At 33.7% G+C, this 18,391-nt stretch overlaps 2 protein-coding genes across 5 annotated transcripts; both read left to right on the plus strand.

Moving 5' to 3' along the window:
• The first annotated feature begins 1,796 nt into the window (after positions 1-1,796).
• On the plus strand, positions 1,797-11,321 carry LOC144839658 (uncharacterized). 3 transcript variants are annotated; one of them, XR_013611772.1, is made up of 5 exons: positions 1,797-2,505; positions 5,861-5,984; positions 7,692-7,812; positions 10,310-10,878; positions 11,061-11,321. XR_013611772.1 is itself a non-coding variant. In XM_078695114.1 (4 exons), exons 1-4 carry the CDS (start codon positions 2,310-2,312, stop codon positions 10,664-10,666), a joined length of 798 nt encoding a protein of 265 aa, XP_078551240.1. In that variant the 5' UTR covers positions 1,797-2,309; the 3' UTR covers positions 10,667-11,321. The 3 variants fall into 3 exon arrangements, 1 of the variants encoding a protein (XP_078551240.1); XR_013611773.1 differs by having other exon boundaries at positions 10,310-10,748; positions 10,779-11,321; XM_078695114.1 differs by having other exon boundaries at positions 10,310-11,321.
• Positions 11,322-11,797: 476 nt separating this feature from the next.
• Positions 11,798-18,302, plus strand: LOC144841253 (PRKCA-binding protein-like). 2 transcript variants are annotated; one of them, XM_078697515.1, is made up of 10 exons: positions 11,810-11,899; positions 12,790-12,953; positions 13,994-14,234; positions 14,657-14,813; positions 15,100-15,216; positions 15,657-15,790; positions 16,352-16,444; positions 16,729-16,829; positions 17,130-17,224; positions 17,597-18,302. In XM_078697515.1, exons 2-10 carry the CDS (start codon positions 12,898-12,900, stop codon positions 17,857-17,859), a joined length of 1,257 nt encoding a protein of 418 aa, XP_078553641.1. In that variant the 5' UTR covers positions 11,810-11,899; positions 12,790-12,897; the 3' UTR covers positions 17,860-18,302. The 2 variants fall into 2 exon arrangements, with proteins under 2 accessions (XP_078553642.1, XP_078553641.1); XM_078697516.1 differs by lacking the exon at positions 12,790-12,953 and having other exon boundaries at positions 11,798-11,899; positions 17,597-18,300.
• The last annotated feature ends 89 nt before the right edge of the window (positions 18,303-18,391 follow it).

The following is an 18,391-nucleotide window of genomic DNA, read 5'->3' on the forward strand; positions in this document are numbered from 1 at the left end:
GTTCTACAGTAAAACAAATCATAGTTTTATGAAATAAATAATTTTATATTTTTTACCACAAAACCCTAGTATTCGTTGTGAAGTCGCATTAATTCTCTTTCTTTTTCGCAGGCTTTCACTGTCAATGATGTCATCACTTTTTTCTGTTTTTTCCCCTATGGAGTAGAGTAGATAAGACAATCTGCAATAAATTAGTAGCTTTAATTGTGATGTCTGTAAATTTACAATCATCTTAATTAAATTGATCTTTATTAGAGACTGATTGATGTAGAAGGCGAGAAGAAGGTCTTCTATACACGTAGAATTAATAACACGACGTTCTCTCGTCGCAGTTGTAGATATAGTGTGTATTTTTCTTCATATTTGTTCATATTAATTTAACCGTTTAAATAAGAATTGGTAATTTTAGATAAGTCGGTCTGTCTGCCCAGCAAAGCTACGTTCACACTGAGCCCGATTCCGGTCCGGAAGCCGAATAAAAAATCGTGAAAAAATAGGTGTAATGTGTTCACACTACATTCAAGATTCCGTACAGAACGGACGTTTGCGACCGAAAAGCGTAACGTAACCCGGGGGAGTTTTTCCCGGCTACCGGACCGAATACGGACTCACTCGTGCACAAAACCGGAGTGATTATAGACCTATTATAATTATTATCTACCAAAATGTATTCAATCATTTGGTTGAAAGTCATTGGTGTTAAACATATTTTATTCAGAATAAAGATAGCCCAGATTATTTATTATACACCGAAAGTATAATGAGGTAAAACGAATAATCGAAACGCGCGTGGGAGTACAAAATATTCTGTAGTCTGTATTTTAAATATAGAATCATAAATTATACATGATTACTCGAGGAACTTTTACTTAGTTATAGTAATTGTCTCTCTATTAGATTATTAGTGCTTCGGCTTGCGTTTGTCCTACTTATTTTATCGATGCGCTTTCTTTGAATTTCATTTATAATGTATTCTACGAAATTTAGATCATTTTAATATAGGCTAAAAGATGTGTTTTTTGTCTGAGATCAGTTTCCATAATGTAGCATAATGGAATTGAAATATAATAAAGTCATTTACGTCCATGGTGTGGTGTCTTAGGCTTAAATCCCTATATTCTACGAAGGAAGAAGAAGTTAGGACAAAGTGTTATGTAGGAACATAAGAAGAGTGACATAAAATAGGGAGAAACTTGGTCAGTATAAAAACTAGAGAAAATGTTTGTTTCCATTTTCCTTACATCTCGGAGAAAAAACAATTTTTTTTCATTTTTGCTTACATCTCGGAGAAAATAACATTTCCCCCCCATTTTTCTTACATCTCGGAGAAAATAACAATCTTTTTTTCCATTTTCTTATATCTCGGAGAAAATAACATTTTTTTCCATTTTTCTTACATCTCGAAGAAAATAACATTTTTTTTTCATTTTTCTTACATCTCGGAGAAAATAACAATTCTTGTTTCCATTTTTGCTTACGTCTCGGAGAAAATAAGAACTTGTTTCCATTTTTGCTTACGTCTCGGAGAAAATAACAACTTGTTTTTTTTTTTTTTTGCTTACATAGAGAAAAAAATATATATTTTTATATAAAAAATGTTTTTCTTTCTCTTTTTTTGTAGAGAAAATAACATTATCGTTTTTCATTTTTGCTAAATCGCATACCGTAATGGAACATAGATCGTTTCCAATTACAGAAAACTTAAATTTGATTATTTTTATTCTGATTTTTTTACCTCATCTAATGTAAGTCTCCTAACTCACGCCCCCTCGAGGATTGCTGAGACACAATATTTACATTCATTTTGATAGCGTAGTACTGTAGTAATGATTCATTAAAAACTGACAGAAGCTCTACAGAGGAAATGAGCGAATACAAAATCATCGTAGCACTTTGATATTATTAATCTTCATTCATGGTTTGATATGCGCTAGGCCTACCTGTCGCTTTAATTACCGCGGAGTTTAACTGCTTATTCGACTCTCAAAGGTAATATCAAGGCTCTTCTTGGAATAGTATACTGCAACACCGCTAAATGCTTTTGTTTTTATTCATGGACAGGTGGGATTAAAACGGTATGATAACAATTTCATTTAATGTAAGCCTTTGACCGGGTGTGTTGTGGTATTTTGGTCTGTTGCAGGGACGTTTAGCTGTTGATGAGTGAACAACAGGGTTTAGTGCTTAAATACGTGCTAAAGATTATATTATAGTAAAACGAAAGCCAGAAATGTGGGCGAAAAACTCAAAGTAGGCCTAAGCCTTACAAATGATAGACTGTATTTCGACCATCGTAAACGATTTTGGCTATGCAATATTACATTATCGTATTAGCAGAGACTTTAATATTATTCTTCTGCCAAGTTCAAATGGGTGCTAGTATTAAAGGCTGGCATCAGGAGCAATATCCAAATATATTTACGGATCCGTACCAATGTGGAAGGCCTTATGGGGTAAACGACACATGGATTTGTGATCCCGATGGAATTCTTACATCAAATCAAGGTACGTTATATCATTAATTTTATTTGTAAGTTAGTTTCATGTCTCCTCTGATAGGTCACAATCCATGTTTTATTAAAAAAAATTGAAAGAATACTACTTTTCCATCAAATGTGCATGATCGTTGCAACAAACATTTCGAAAGTCTTATCATTCTGATATTTGTACAAATAGAATAAACCAGCATTCATTTTCCATTTTGCGACCTAAACTACTATGTAGGTCTACCGGTAGTGCAAACAATATTAAAAATCTCACCTCATATCACTAATACTGCCATTTATTGCTTATTCTACCGCCGTAATTATGATTTAGGGTATTGTGAATTATTGTTTATTCCATGCCCGGTTCTATTAATTGGTGGCCTCCGTGGGCGACATTGTCTGTCTGTATTTTAAATTCATTAACATACATTAGGCATGGTTATTGAAAGAAGTTGTCGCTGATATCACCATATACAGTATGAATGCATTTGTAAGAAAGTTTATTCAGGGCCTTGGTTGTATTTTCCACGTATATTAAAGTAATTTAGAGTATAAGTGCCATTTATGATTAACTTTCCATTATTAATATCAATGACGAACATGGAACACTAAACAAATATTGATTATCAGTATGGTGAATATTTAATTGGCGTAAATTAACACTCGATTACGCTCAAATTGACAGTTTAAAACAACATCGCCATAAGCACACAGTACATTAAAACTCATAAAACCCCATTATCACCACTTTGATATGTCGTCACAACCACAATCATTACCATCACCTTGATATATTTATCGTCATTATAAAAAAAAATATCGCTTTGATTTGTCGTCACTTATCAAACCCATTATCATCACTTTGATCATCGTCACCACAAAACCATCATCATTGGCATCAGCACCACCCAAATCATTATCATACATCAGCTTTTTTGTCACCACCAAAACCATTATCATCATGTCATCACCTCAGCATCCAAATAATTATCATACATCACCTTTTTTGTCTCCACCAAAACCATTATCATCATTGTCATCACCTCAACACCCAAATCATTATCATACATCACCTTTTTTGTCTCCACCAAAACCATTATCATCATTGTCATCACTTCAACACCCAAATCGTTATCATACATCACCTTTTTTGTCACCACCAAAACCGCTATCATCATGTCATCCCCTCAATACCCAAACCATTATCATCATCATCATGTACCACCTCACCACAAATACCATTAGCATCATCACCTTTATCATCGTCACCACCAAAACCATTATCATCATCATATATGCACCACCTCACCACCAAAGCCATTATCATCATCATATGTACCACCTCACCACCAAGACCATTATCACCTTTATCATTGTTGGAACCAAAACCATTATGATTATCAGTATCATCATGATTTTCACCCATTCTGTAATATGAAAATAAATTAAACAGTTGAATACGGTAGTGTGACAGGTTTACGGAAACTGCGTTTCCTGCTGGTCAATGCTTCGTAATAAATTAACATTGATATTATTACATTTTACCGCTTCTTCATTGAACGTATATTTTACAACATTAAATTAGCCTATAATAAATCAGTCTTTAATTCGAACTATATTTGAACGCGACTTTACAAGCATCATACTGTAGGTTACATATCACATGTCTGTGCTTTCTCTAAATCTGTTTGAATCGACCGTTTGCATTTGGTGTTCCGGCTGAGCTCTATTAGAGCTTTAGAGTTAAGCTCTGTCTGCAATATAAAACTTTATGTGACAAAAAATGTGCCCATATATGGACATATTGATGTCATACCACTACCATATTTGGGTATATCACTACCATATTTGGACACATCACACTTTTTTGTCAAACTAGTTTGATAGTGTAGTCAGAGCTTTAGAGATATTGTACTTCAAAAATATTATACAGCATGGAATATATGATCAATATGAACACGAACCACACATTACGACCCGGTAACTGATATACACACTGTACTTTATAAACATTTAGGCTATGATCTAACGTTTTATTACAAAGAGACTAACGACAAAAGATCTACCACGTTATTTCAAAACCAATTAATATTAGAATGAATTTCGCTAACAATGTTTGTTTGTTTGGTTGTTATGAACGATCTAACCATATATTACGTTAGTTTGAAGTGTTTTGTTAACGTGAAACCATAACTAACGAAGTATTCAAGAACAATCGCAGTGCTTCATTTCTATTTTTGATGTATGTATTTGCTAATATTAAATAATGACGTTACATACACTACGTTGCGTTACGTCGTTGTGTTGCGTCACGTCGTTTTGTTGCGTCCCTGTGAACCAAGTATTATCAACGTCGGAACACGAATCCGCTTTTGAATGCGCGCGTAAAAAAGCCGTACCATATTATTATCAACGTTTACATGCGCGTATACCTATGAAAAGCAAGAATCAATTTCAAATATTCATGAAACGAATTAGGATATAACAACTTATTTTTAAAAATAATATTTCAAATATAATATGGTCATGTGATGCATGGATTTGACATACGGGGAAACTAAAAAGCATGCTAGCGTTATAAATCACAGATTGAGCGAACTTATTACGGGTGCGATACCTTCTTGTCACCTCTTCAACAAATCGCTTTGCATGTGCGATGCAACAGAATTACAAACTCGCATTTTAAACGAATACTTGATATTTTAAATTGTACACTAATAACACGAAATCGATATATTATATAAACAACGGCGAAATAATGATATTGGATTTATGTATAATGAGTGCTTAATCTACATGGCAATGCATATATATGCGTTATATGAATATCTCAAGTGGTTAAGATGAGTAGTCTTAGATATTAAATTCCATCGCTCGACTCAACAACAAAAACATCCGATAACTGCGAAGAGATATTCTAATAATAGTATTGTTGTTACATTCATTGTCTGCAGTAGATCAAATTTAAGATCACAGATACTTAACAGCAAAAACAAGACATGCAAAAAACAAATACAAAATAATGAAACATTAAATGATCCAAAAACAGGTAATGAAGAAGAAAGAGAAGTTTAAAAGTTTTTTTTTTAATTGTGTGAAGATAATAAATTAAAGTTGTGTTTCCATAAAAATACAATAACGAAGAAACAACAATTCCATGTTACATCGTCCTATATGACTTGTGTTGTTCAACAAACCTATGCAAAGTTTAAAATCACATACCGTTAAGATTTAGGAATCATTAAAATGGCGAACCGGTGGTATTGATACAGTTTATAAAAAATAGCAGATATTTGCGTTGCGGCTTTACTGGAAGATATAAGATGCTCTGAGCAAGTTTAACGGTATCATAAATGTTTGTTTAAAAAATATAGATATTATGATTGATGAAACTCTGAAAGATATCCAGAATTCAAGCTGTTTATGTGATCAGGGATGTGGAGATGATGTCGGCCTGCGCATTGTTGTAGCACTTGTGGGATGGATGACCATCGACATGTAAGTAAGCCTGACCAGTAACAAAATAGTTCCATAGAATATAGATCCCGGGTGGTAAGTGGGTTCCATGGTCACATAGTTATAATAAATTTGATGGGTAGGAACCAACTAACCTACCCGAGTAACTAAGCCTTAACGAGCCCATATATCTATATCTATACGAACCTCATAAGAGGCCTTCAAATGGGTTATATTATACAGATATTGCCTGCTTAGAGGTGAAATATAAGATTTGACATCCCCGAGGGAATTATATTTTGCTCTCGGGAATATATTTCCCGAAGCGCGTAGTCAATATCATCGTACTCGAGAATTTACTGGATTTTATATGTTTAATGACAGGGACACGAACATTACTCGATCAATATCATCGTACTCGAGGAAATATACGATTTACGATCCTCGCAGCAGTAGTCATGTGTTGCAGTTTCATCCAATCACGTTCACGTATTTTCATAGGCTATGTAATATAAATTCATATTAATAAATTGACAGTGATAATAATACTTTATTTGTTCTCTGTGAAACCCAGCTGTTTGGACTTCTTCTCCAAACACAATAACTAGATCGACAATACAAACAGCATTAATTACAATTAAACGCGATCACACAGTAGCACGCAAAATCATTCGGTGTTGTACACTAGAAACAAACGTCCTATACTAAGGTACTGAAACGCCAAGGAATACAATGATGATGTCAGGAGTGGTATCCATAGAGCTACTGTATCTGTAGATCATTCTAACTGATAGATAGGGAACAAATCTGCAATAGTCTGAAGATGCCAGTAAAGCCTATTACTGTCACAATATAAATCATCTTTACCAAATTGCATGAATAATAAATACCCATTTCAAAAACTGATTATACTTACTGCCATAGTATAGTTGTAAATTCGATAGTACTAACACATTAGAAGTGTGCACAAAATACAAAATCATGGTCATCAATATCTTCTGACGTAAGAAGCAGCAGCACTTATTGAAATAAAATATTAGGCCTACAAAATGATGCGCATAACTCGTATCACCCCTCCACCACCATGACGCAATACCGTGCAGCACCGATACCACCGGGACCCGTGGGCTGATCGACCACATATTCACAGAGGGTTTTCATAACCCCAATTACTATTTCAGCTAAAGTATGGTCCCCGTAAAGATCTTGTTTTGATAACTAACATGACTTTCTTAAAGGTTTTTCTACAATATTGTTTGTTTTTGATAATCACAAGATTCCCGACTCGGTTCGGTTAAACCTAGACTCTGCTCAGTTTATTGATCAATAATTTATATTTTCATGATCATATTATTCAAAACTAATCATATTAATAAGATGAAACTGACACATATCTAATCTGCCCCATGGGCAAATTGAGTTAATGCTGGTTTTATATTAATCTATTATTAGCATAGTGTTTTAACATTATACAGGTACAATAACAAAAAGGCAATAATGTCATCACGTTCAAAGGCCATGGTGATGTGGTCATGGAACAATGTAATGACAACTTGCCATTGAATCTTCTAGACCATTTGAACTGTCGATTGTGATTGGTCAGCTCACGTACGCTACGCGTACGCCCTTGCGTTTCGTCAAATGAAAACCAAGCTTTGTGCTTATTCGACTTGTGTCATTATAGTTTTACTTAATTCAATTGTTTGTACTTTATAAATAGTGTAATAATGTTTTTGTTTTTCATTATAGAGATTTTATACCAAAGAAGGAGCAGGCGTACATGTTTGCAAAATATCTTCTGATTGATTGGTTTCATAGGGATGCCTGTGATAACAATGTGGTTATATTTTATGCATACGAACATAACCAGGTAAATGTTAAGAAAACAATTAAATGGTACTGTAAATATTTATTATCAAGTTAATAGGCTAGGCATATTATAATGTTTTCAGCAAAAGTTCACTACAAATAGTTGATACACGCCGTGCTTATTTTGTTTTCTGTTTTTCTTTTTTCCTCTCTTTTTTTTTCTGTTTTATTTATTTCTCTTTTTTTCTTTTGATCCTTTTTCTTTATTTTGTTATATTTCCTTCTTTCATATTTATTTTTTTTTATATCTTTTTCCTTTTTTTTTCTTTTCTAAGTTTTTCTTATTTATTTTTGTCCCTTTTCTTTCAAATTTGTTTCGTTTTCATCTTTATTTTATTTTTAATCTTTCTTCTTTTAAAAATATACTTTCCTTTTTTATTTCTTATTTTATCTTTTATTTTATTTATTTTTTTTTTTTATATTTAATATTTTTTCGCACTTTTTTTTCTTGTTTGTCGTTTTTATTTCACTTCACCTATTACTTCATTTCCACTCAAACACATATAAACATGAACCATCTGTATAAATATACTGTATCATGCGTTATCTCAGCGATTTTACGATAATTATTAATTCATTCTCAATTTTCAGTTTTATTGTTTGCTATCGGTAATAATTACTGCAAAACCATAAAACTGGCACTTAATGTAAATATGGAAAGTGCAAATAATTCTGGTTATGCACTATACAGTAAGCGTATAGGCCTATAGTGTAAATTTTAAACTTTAAACAAATTTAAAACCTCTGTTTGGCCTGAATGCAAAATGTGTTTCTTTAGTTTCGGAAATTAGTTATTTTCTATAGGCTAAGGTATTAATTGTTGCTAAATCAGAGTGTTGTATTATTTGAATTATTATTCAATACAGTAGGCCTATTGCATTCTATACAGATAAACACGAATGGGTATCTATAACCAACTATAACCAACACTTGCTGGTATGGAATGATGTCACAATACACAATATTATTTCATTATTCTCACGTACAATCATACATCGGCGTTTATATGCATAATCTGGCTCTATCATGTTTTGTCTATTTTGAGCCTAATATCTCCTTAGTGGATAAATTAAATTTAGCCTCCAAATTTAGCTCGGACACGCAAGTTAAGTAGGATTATCTGGAAATCTATAATTTAATTACGTTTGCCGTTTCTTTACACCTATTCTTTCCTTATATTTTTAATTATTTTTGATCGGTACAAGACAAAAATGTTCTCTGTGCTTACATTATTAAAATTACGAAATACCAATATCACAATTTCTAAGAAAGAAACAGCGTTGATTAATATTTCAATTCCAATTCACCTTGTAGTTATTGTACTGTAATTACAGAAAATTAAAGTAATCGATTTTCTATACTCAGTAGGGACATTTTTATCTTGTATATGAAAATAGCTCACGGTTGAAAAATAATCAATATCTATTTCAAAATGCATTATGCTTTTCAATTTCTTCATAACCATGTTGAACACAAATAATGTAGTTTCTGATTGACAGAGCAGAGAGAAGAATAATCAACTTTAACTAGAAGGAGTGGTGGAGTCTGGGGATATACATTGCTTGGTCTGACTTTAAAAACTAATTTGACCTACTAAATCATTAATATAATTGTTTTAACTGTTCTTTCACTGGTCGAATTAGCATCAAATATTTTCCAACCAATGAATTCCGGGAAAACCTTCTAGCCCTGTTCAATAGTCTCTACAAGCGCAATTACGTTGTACTGTTATCAGCGTAAAGGACTCATTAACTAAATTCCACCTATTTTTCACTAACCAGATTTCTTAAGATGTCCTTCAAACCGCTGCAAATAGCTCGATTATTGCCATACTATAAAACAAAAAAACATCGCCATACTATAAAAAACATCGTAGGAAATGTTGATGAGACATGTGAATATGGAAGGGTTGGTTGGTTGGTTGGTTGGGTGGTTGAGTGAGTGGGGGTTTTGGTGTGAAGATGGAAGTTCATGTGTATCCGCATGTGTTCTGATGTATCTTCATTCATTACCACTCCTTTCAGCCCCATGGGGAACGTTTATGGATTCTGCAAATTAAGGGTAATTAGAAAGCGTGAATATGAAGATTTATAACAGAACTGTTTGATTTTATTGCGAGAAATGAAAGTGTAATGAGACAGGTGATCGGAATTTAAGTAATGTTGAACTACGTTGATATGTTTTTATGCATTTTTATTGGAATTGTTAATGCGTTAGTAAGCGCGTGGTCACACTGTTATTTAAAATGTTTCAAAAGATAATAATACACTTTATTTTTATATACTTGTGTGTTTTTCTTCTTCGCACGCGTTAGATTTATTTAGCGATAATTTAATGAAACTGCGATTTCACCTATTCCATTCTTCATTTGATTTTGTTTATATAGTTATATAAAATCTTTCGAATTATAACATTTTGTAGACATTGTTTTATACCGATAGCATAACTCTGTATCTGTTAGAGATCATATTAATAAAATATCTGTGTTTATTTTACAGCTTGCTTTCGCTTTTGGCAGTGACGTATGGCCACTGGTCACAGAATTGGAATACGCGCGGCTTGTTGACAGCGGCCGTAGTCGACTCGGCGGCAATAAGAACAATACGTATATGGCATTGGATTACATAATAACAACACTTCACAAATCTATAGAAAATGGACCAGGCTTAAGTTTACAGATCGTGTACTCAATAACAGTGATCGGAGCCTTGGTGGTCCTTCTTATCTTTATGTGCCTCGTTTCAAATACTTGTTGCAGAGTACAGATACCTAAAAAGATGGATGACGGAAAACTAAAGGACCCTAGATGTGCAAATAAGCCAACGAACACTGGGCGCAAATATTCAAATCAATAATACTACTCAATAGTGTAAACCAAAATCTATTTTTGTATCAGTTTACGTTATAAACATTGACAGAATGTATAAATAGCCTTTACTCAATCCTTTGCCCATGGAACGAGAGGACAGCAGCAGGATCGTCGTATAACCAATGCGATACGTCAAACGTTGTTGATGCGGTCAAATTCCTCAGCTGTGCGCTTACGTCCTTGCGTTACGTGGTACAAGTTTAAGCTTGGTTCCCACTAGCGACGCAACGCAAGGACGTAACGCAACGCAAGTGAATTGACCAATCACAAGCGATGGCTTATTCGCTTGTGATTGCTAACTGTCTATAACTTCGCTTGTCATTGGTTAAAATGCTTGCGTTGCGTTTACGTCCTTGCGTTACGTTCTAGTGGGAACCAAGCTTTAGTTCTCACTAGAGACGCACAAGGACGTAGACGCAACGCAAGCGATGACCTATGACAAGCGATAGTTCGAATAATCCATCGCTTGTGATTCGTCAAATATCTTGCGGTGCGCTTACGTCCTTGAGTTGCGTCCACATGGTACAAACATAAGAATCAGGTGGTGGGGACTATCACTTATGTTTATATAGTATCTCTTTTCAAGATTTCCATATTAATGCTTATTTTGAGATTATTAGACCTAATAAAGAATTGCAATATACTTGTGTGTTTGTTTTTTTTTAAAGAAAGAAAATTAATGTTAAATAAATAAATGGCGGTGAATCCCAACATTTTTATTATTCACATTTCTGGAAAGACAGCAAGGAGCGGATCCAATACAATTTAACCATCGCATAATTGTAATATTATTATTTCTAAGAAAAGATTATTATTGTACATTTTAGTTTCATTATAAGCATATGTAAACAAATATATCATTGTAATTATTTTGTTTGGCATTTCTTTTAATTACCCCATTCCGCTTTGTTGGAAAAACAATTAAGATGAGGAAGTTTATTTACTTTGTTTAAATCGCAATATTTATATAAGATGATATTGCACTTTATTTATATTTTTCTGAGAAAAAAATAAACAAGATTTTTCGTTAAAACACTAACCATGTACAAAGTTTATGTAAAATAAACAACCACCTGATAGGGGGCAGCAAACTGATTAACCTTTGAACTCTAATAATCGATGATGAGACGACGTACGTGTCGCGTCTAAATAAACATTCCCAAAAGTGAAGTTTATTTGACGATAAAATTATGGACTTTGACTTAGAAGAAGACCGCATGTAAGTATTCTGTTTATTGTGTTGACAAAGTAGTACATAATTGCTGGTTATAAAAATGTTACGGTAAGTCCTTAATACTTCTAATGGGCATTTTGCTAGGCCATATGACAGCTACTAAGCTAAGCCTGTATTTGTAATGACAATTCAGTTCATCATCAGCGACAGCGGAGCCGACGACGTTCGACCTGCTAAACAAAGTATCTAATTTGGTGTGCCTAGCCTAGCCAGCAAATCGTCTGTCAGTCGTATTTGGAAAGACCACCCTTTTAGTCTACTATATGATTAGCTATTCCATCCTGTCATGATTGATATACAGTAGGCCTAGGCTAGTTGAGTAGGCCTATTTATGTTTTATTTAGTCGCCTGCTAGTTAATAAAATTATTTATTAATAATGAATATTATAATTAGAATTAGATTACTACTAGGCCTAGGCTAGGCCTATCTAGGCCTACTCTGTACTATACAGATAGAGTGAATCAGGAGTCATATAGATAGCCTATGCTAGAGTATGTAATGTAGAGTACTATCTGTACACTGTTTATTGAATTCAATTAAATATTCATAATTTATAAATGGTGATTACAGTATGTACCTAGGCCTAGGCATATGTGTTATATTTTTCTTTCTATCATTTTTTCACCTCATTGATTGTTTGTAGTATGTATTGTCAGTAGCACTGTATTATAAGGCCTAGGCTACTTAGAGTTTGATATTTATAATAATTATATCTCATTTGTTTTGTTGCTTGTGTAAATAAAATGTGATTTACTGATTGTAATTCTAGAGTAAATACAGAAAATACCAATTATATTATTGTTGGGCCATAATTACTGCCAACGAGGTGAAGTGATAATAAATTTAACCTAGAAAGCTTGCTTGCATTTAACAGAATAAACTGATAGAGAAATACGGATTTCGGAAGTTGTATAGAGCCCATAAAAAGTTTGCAGAATCTTACAATCTGAATCAAAATCGACAATTAGTAAATATTGAAACAATGCCGTTGGAAATTATAAAAAATAACGATGGTTTTATCGCTGTAGAGGATAAACTGTGAGTGCCACTTATTTGGTTTAAGCAAGGGATTTGAATGTGTGGTTCATTAGGGTCATCACCATGGTAATACTAAACATTACTTGTTGCATGTGGATTTAAATTATTATGATTAACATACATACATAAGGTTGTTTCCATTGAACAAAGTATCAGTGAGATCAATAAGAAAATTTATGTCCAATGTAAGCATCATGCAATTCAACTATTTTAATCTGTGTTCAATGTAAATTCATCCTACTGTATAAAAGGATAAAAAAGGTCAAAAGTAAATGTACAGTAGTATAGCTTGCTGAGGACAAGTTGTGATGATTTGGGATTTTACTTGTTTGCATGTGGTATGTACAGGTACAATACAGTAGTCTTAAACAAGATATGGTGCTACTGATTGTACTGTACATTAGGGAATATTTGCGGTCCATTTTTCTTATGTCAGTAATAATATACTGTACTGTATAATACAATATACAGTAAAACATTAATACTATATTCACTGTAATGCTTTTGCTCTTTGCCTGCATTATTTATGGGTTGTGTTAATTAATATCTAATGTCAGTTACAGTCTACAGTATTTAATGATTAACAAAATACAATGGTAAAAAGAGCTTTAATACATTGAATTTATTGGCTAGTCTTTGTTTGTCAAATTACATGTTGTACAGTACTGTATGTGTTTATGTTTTTACATGCTTACCTACCTTAGTAACAAACATTCCTTTTACTAAACATTAACAGTCTACAAGTACATTAGCTCAAAGTTTATTTCAATATATCATGGAATATTTCAACATATTTTTGAGAGCAAAATCTTAGTGATGTCATTCAGAATAGACTTGAGCAATAGCACTGTATAATAAGATTACATATTAACCTGGAAATTTAATAAATCAAAACAAAGTCTGAATGGAATTATTTTGAATGTGAAGGAGCTATTTCTTTATACAGTAGTGTGACTATTTGACATTATAAATACTATACAACATGTACTTCTGATTATATTGAACTTGTTTGTTTAATAGAAATGTTCTTTTTAAATTAGGGGCATGGATGCTATCCCAGGAAGTGTGACATTGAAGAAAGATGCACAAAATCTCATTGGGATCAGTATTGGTGGCGGTGCCCCCATGTGTCCTTGTTTATACATTGTACAGGTGTTTGACAACACGCCAGCCTCTAAGGATGGCACTCTTGCTGCGGGAGATGAGATTGTTGGAGTGAATGGCAAATCGGTCAAAGGTCGTACCAAAGTTGAGGTTGCAAGGACAATCCAAGGTGTTAAGGTATTATATGCTGTATGATGAATTTTACTACTGTACAAACACTATGTGTGCTATTCATCATATTAGTAGGGCATGCTGTACAATGAATTTATTTTACTCAGTGGCGTAACAGCTATGAGCGCTCACTGGCTAAACCCATAGGCCCCGGAGCTTATAAGAGCCCCTGAGCAGTGCCCAGAGGAAAAATCAGGCATTAAGAAGGCTAAAAATGCCTGAGGCCTCCAGCGTTGGAACTTAAAAGGCCACTTAGATTTCCTAAACCAGGGGCCTCTGCATTATGCTACTGATTTTACTACTGTACAACTGTGTGCTATGTGTACAGTGTTCATCATATTAGTAGGGCATCAATATACTGTAGTGGATTGATTGCAATTTGCTGTAATTACTGTATATTATTCTGCATATTAATTTCCTTTTTTTAGAGCGATGTTGTCATTAACTATAATAAGCTACAAGCTGATCCGAAGCAAGGAAAAACGCTGGATATTGTAATGAAAAAAGCGAAGCATAGGGTTGTAGAACACCTTAGTTCATCTACTGCCGATGCTCTAGGCCTAAGCAGAGCCATTCTGTGCAATGGTAAGTTTGTATCACAGGGAGGCTTACAACAGTAACCCAAGTTTGATGGAATATTTGTGATGTGCGAAGTACTGTAGTTGTTTTTAGTAGAACGTTTGCTGTTCACAATACAGTCTCTGAATGAACAATCAAACCGTTGCAATTGTTGCTATTGTACATTTTGTTGACAGAGAGTTTTCCACATAACATTATTTTCCACATAACATAAAAACAATGGTGTACTAAAACCTTTTATTCCATATAATATCAGATTTAAAACAAGTAGCTTATTTTATATTGATTTCAGATTTACTTGTTAAAAAGCTTGAAGAATTAGAAAGAACACACAACATGTACAAAGGCCTGATGGAACATTCCAAGAGACTTTTAAGATCTTTCTACGACATGTCACAAACTCACAAAGGTAAGGCAATATGCCTATGAATGAGAATGATAATAAAGGTAATAAAGGTTTCAATTTCTTTTTAACTTTCAATATGCCTATGAATGGGAATTGTAATGAAATTATTTATGGTTAGTAATTCGACAGACGCCAGCTTTTTTGCTCTCATGGTGTTTTATGTCTCACTACCAAACTGAAGCCTGTTTAAAATCTTCTATTTGCACCTCTAAATCCACTCTAAAAGCATTCTGCATCTACACCTCTGTGGTATTAGGACTTGATGTAGTATGTCAGCTAGGCCTAGAAGATTTGAGAGAATTGAAAGAAGTTTGAACTTGTGAATCAACTCTAATCATGCTGTAGCTAGATCCCTATGGTATTAGGACTGTATGTAGTACACTATGTCAGCTAGGCCTAGAGGATTTTACAGAATTTAAAGAAGTATATATCTTTACTTTCAGCATTTGGAGATTTGTTTGCAGTTATCGGTGCTCGTGAACCACAACCAAAGGCATGTGAAGCGTTTATAAAGTTTGGCGATGCTCATCGTACCGTAGAAAAGTATGGAATAAGACTACTTAGAACTGTCAAGCCAGTAAGTGTGATGCTCATTGTCTGTTACTTCACCCAGAGCCATATATTGAAAGAATTATGACATTGCGTTCACGGATTTTAGAAAGTCACATGGCATATTACCGGCCATCTTTTTGTCCAACTGTTCCTATGCAGAGTATGGAGTTGAATCCTTTGTTATAAAAAATACATAACATTCAAAAGGCTTTAACTACCGAATTTTATATCAAAACAATCCATTTGTTTAAAGGTTTTCGTTAAAATAATAACGAAATTATTAAGTTACTGTGAACAATGCATTAACTATAGAGAATCACTATCCAAACTAAACGTGTACGCATAGAGCGTGCATCAAGCACACAATATTTTAGACAGAGAAATGGCTTCTAATCCATTCAATGTCGGAACTCTTTCAATATATGGTTCTGTCTTCACCTATCCTGCAGTTGACATACTGTATCTGTGTGATGACCTCCATCTTGCAGTATGTCTTTGACAGTCATTCAACAGCATAGGAATTAGAACACGGAATACAGCACTTCTATTTTTAGTTTTTACAGCATGACTCTGGTTTTTTTTTTAGATGCTAGCAGACCTTGGAACATTCCTTAGTAAAGCCATTCCAGACACAAGACTCACAATAAGAAAATATGCTGATGCAAAGTTTGAATATCTGGTAAGGTTTTATGGATTTTTAGGAATATCACTACAGTACCATATTTGGGCATATCACTACCATATTTGGGCACATCACAGTTTGATAGTGTAGACAGAGCTTTATATTTGGTCACTCCTTGTGCTCCTCTTTTCCACTAGCCTACCAAACACAGTTGAAGGTAGATTAGCCAGCTCAGCTTAGTTTATATTGATTATCAACCTTGTATTAAATTGAACCCTTGAATTTGATGTTGAGTATACAGTACTGTAGTTTTTAGAACCTTTTGTTTGTTTTTTTTATAGTCGTACTGTTTAAAGGTAAAAGAGATGGATGATGAGGAGTATGCATACGCTGCTCTTGGAGAACCCCTGTACAGGGTGGAGACAGGCAATTATGAATATAGGTAGGATTTTTGTTATACAGTATATAATACAGTGCTATTGCTATAGCATTTACTTTGCTGCAATGGGCATTGGCAGTTTCTGGCAGGCACTGGAAGACACTTTACTGTCATGGGGTTGTTGTTTCAATTAGTAGATACTTTATTTGCAGTCAGTATGTCCATAAGCAGTTGCATATTGATAGGCCTACTTGTTTGTGTAAAATAACATCATAATAATTTGATATCTTTGGAAAAAAATATTCCCACAGAAATATCAATATTATATAATACTGTATATATATGCTTGTTTTTCTCGCTTAGGTTGATTCTTCGTTGTCGTCAAGAAGCAAGAGCAAGATTTGCCAAAATGAGGTCAGACGTCATGGTAAAGATGGAGCTCCTTGATCAAAAACATGGTATGTTATACGACACTGTTTTTTTGACTAACATATCCAGTAATTGCAAGTCAATTACACTAAGACAGATTCCCCAATTACCCTTAGGCATAAATACATACATGTATAAAAACTGTAACCAATAAATATTTTTCCTTAAGTCCTTTGCCATTTTTAACAAGACTACTTTAATTACATAGTTGTATATTCCTAAACAATGAATGCAGTGTTAAATCTTTCTCTTTTGTTTGTAAATGCCATTTTATTGTGAAAATGCAACAATTCAGCCTTTGGCTGCCATTGTATTTTATTGTATGTATTTGTGCATATATCCAACCTATACTGGAAATTAATTAAACGGTGAATGAAAAAAAAATATATTATCTTCTTCAGTTCAAGATATTGTGTTCCAGTTGCAACGTTTAGTGTCCACATTTGCTCAGTATCACAAAGACAGTCACACACAGATGAAAGATGCTGATGTGTTTCCAATCGAAGTTGATATTCTGAAGACCACATTGAGTTATGGACAGCAGGAAGAGTTCTTAGGAGATGAGGAAGAAGACGATGATGATGATGATGAATTGCTGACAGGTGATGCTCAAACGGAAAATGATTCTGTTGAACCATTTATTGGTAATTTACTTGGTGATTGAGGGCTGAGCTAATTGAGGGCCAAGCTAATTGAGGTCTGTGATTGAGGGCTGAGCTAATTGAGGGCCAAGCTAATTAGAGGGCCAAGCTAAATATTCAATGGCCATATGTACAGCTTCAAGTAATGCCATCAATGAGACAATTTCAACAGGTCAAAGGTTGGAAAATATATTTATTAAAATATTTATTATATAAACAAAAGGTGTATGGAACAGATGAAATTGATGTCAGTATGTATATTATTTATTGATGTATAATGATTAACTAATGACGGTATTGTCTATTTTTTCCAAAAATCTCCCAAAATAAATTGGGTACAAAAAATGTGCAAATTCGATTTTTTTTCCATGCATGTTACCACATTAGCAATATTGTTAATAGTACCTGCTGGTATATGCAGAGTTATCATATAGCATCATACTTAACCAGTTATGTCAACAAATAAAAGGGTTGAAATTTTACACACCATTCATCATGTAGTGTATGGTAACACTAACAAGTTATGTCAAAATAAAATGGTCAAAATATTGCCAT

The sequence above is a fragment of the Antedon bifida genome, chromosome 4, assembly GCF_963402885.1.
Source record: "Antedon bifida chromosome 4, ecAntBifi1.1, whole genome shotgun sequence".
Lineage (NCBI taxonomy): Eukaryota > Metazoa > Echinodermata > Crinoidea > Comatulida > Antedonidae > Antedon > Antedon bifida.

Coding starts and splice junctions, on each gene's coding strand:
- LOC144839658 (XM_078695114.1), top strand. CDS start 2,310: ATGCAATATTACATTATCGTATTAGCAGAGACTTTAATATTATTCTTC. Junction 5,985..7,691: donor GGATGGATGACCATCGACAT/GTAAGTAAGCCT, acceptor TTTTCATTATAG/AGATTTTATACCAAAGAAGG. Junction 7,813..10,309: donor ATGCATACGAACATAACCAG/GTAAATGTTAAG, acceptor TTTATTTTACAG/CTTGCTTTCGCTTTTGGCAG.
- LOC144841253 (XM_078697515.1), top strand. CDS start 12,898: ATGCCGTTGGAAATTATAAAAAATAACGATGGTTTTATCGCTGTAGAG. Junction 14,235..14,656: donor GGACAATCCAAGGTGTTAAG/GTATTATATGCT, acceptor TCCTTTTTTTAG/AGCGATGTTGTCATTAACTA. Junction 16,445..16,728: donor ATGCAAAGTTTGAATATCTG/GTAAGGTTTTAT, acceptor TTTTTTTTATAG/TCGTACTGTTTAAAGGTAAA.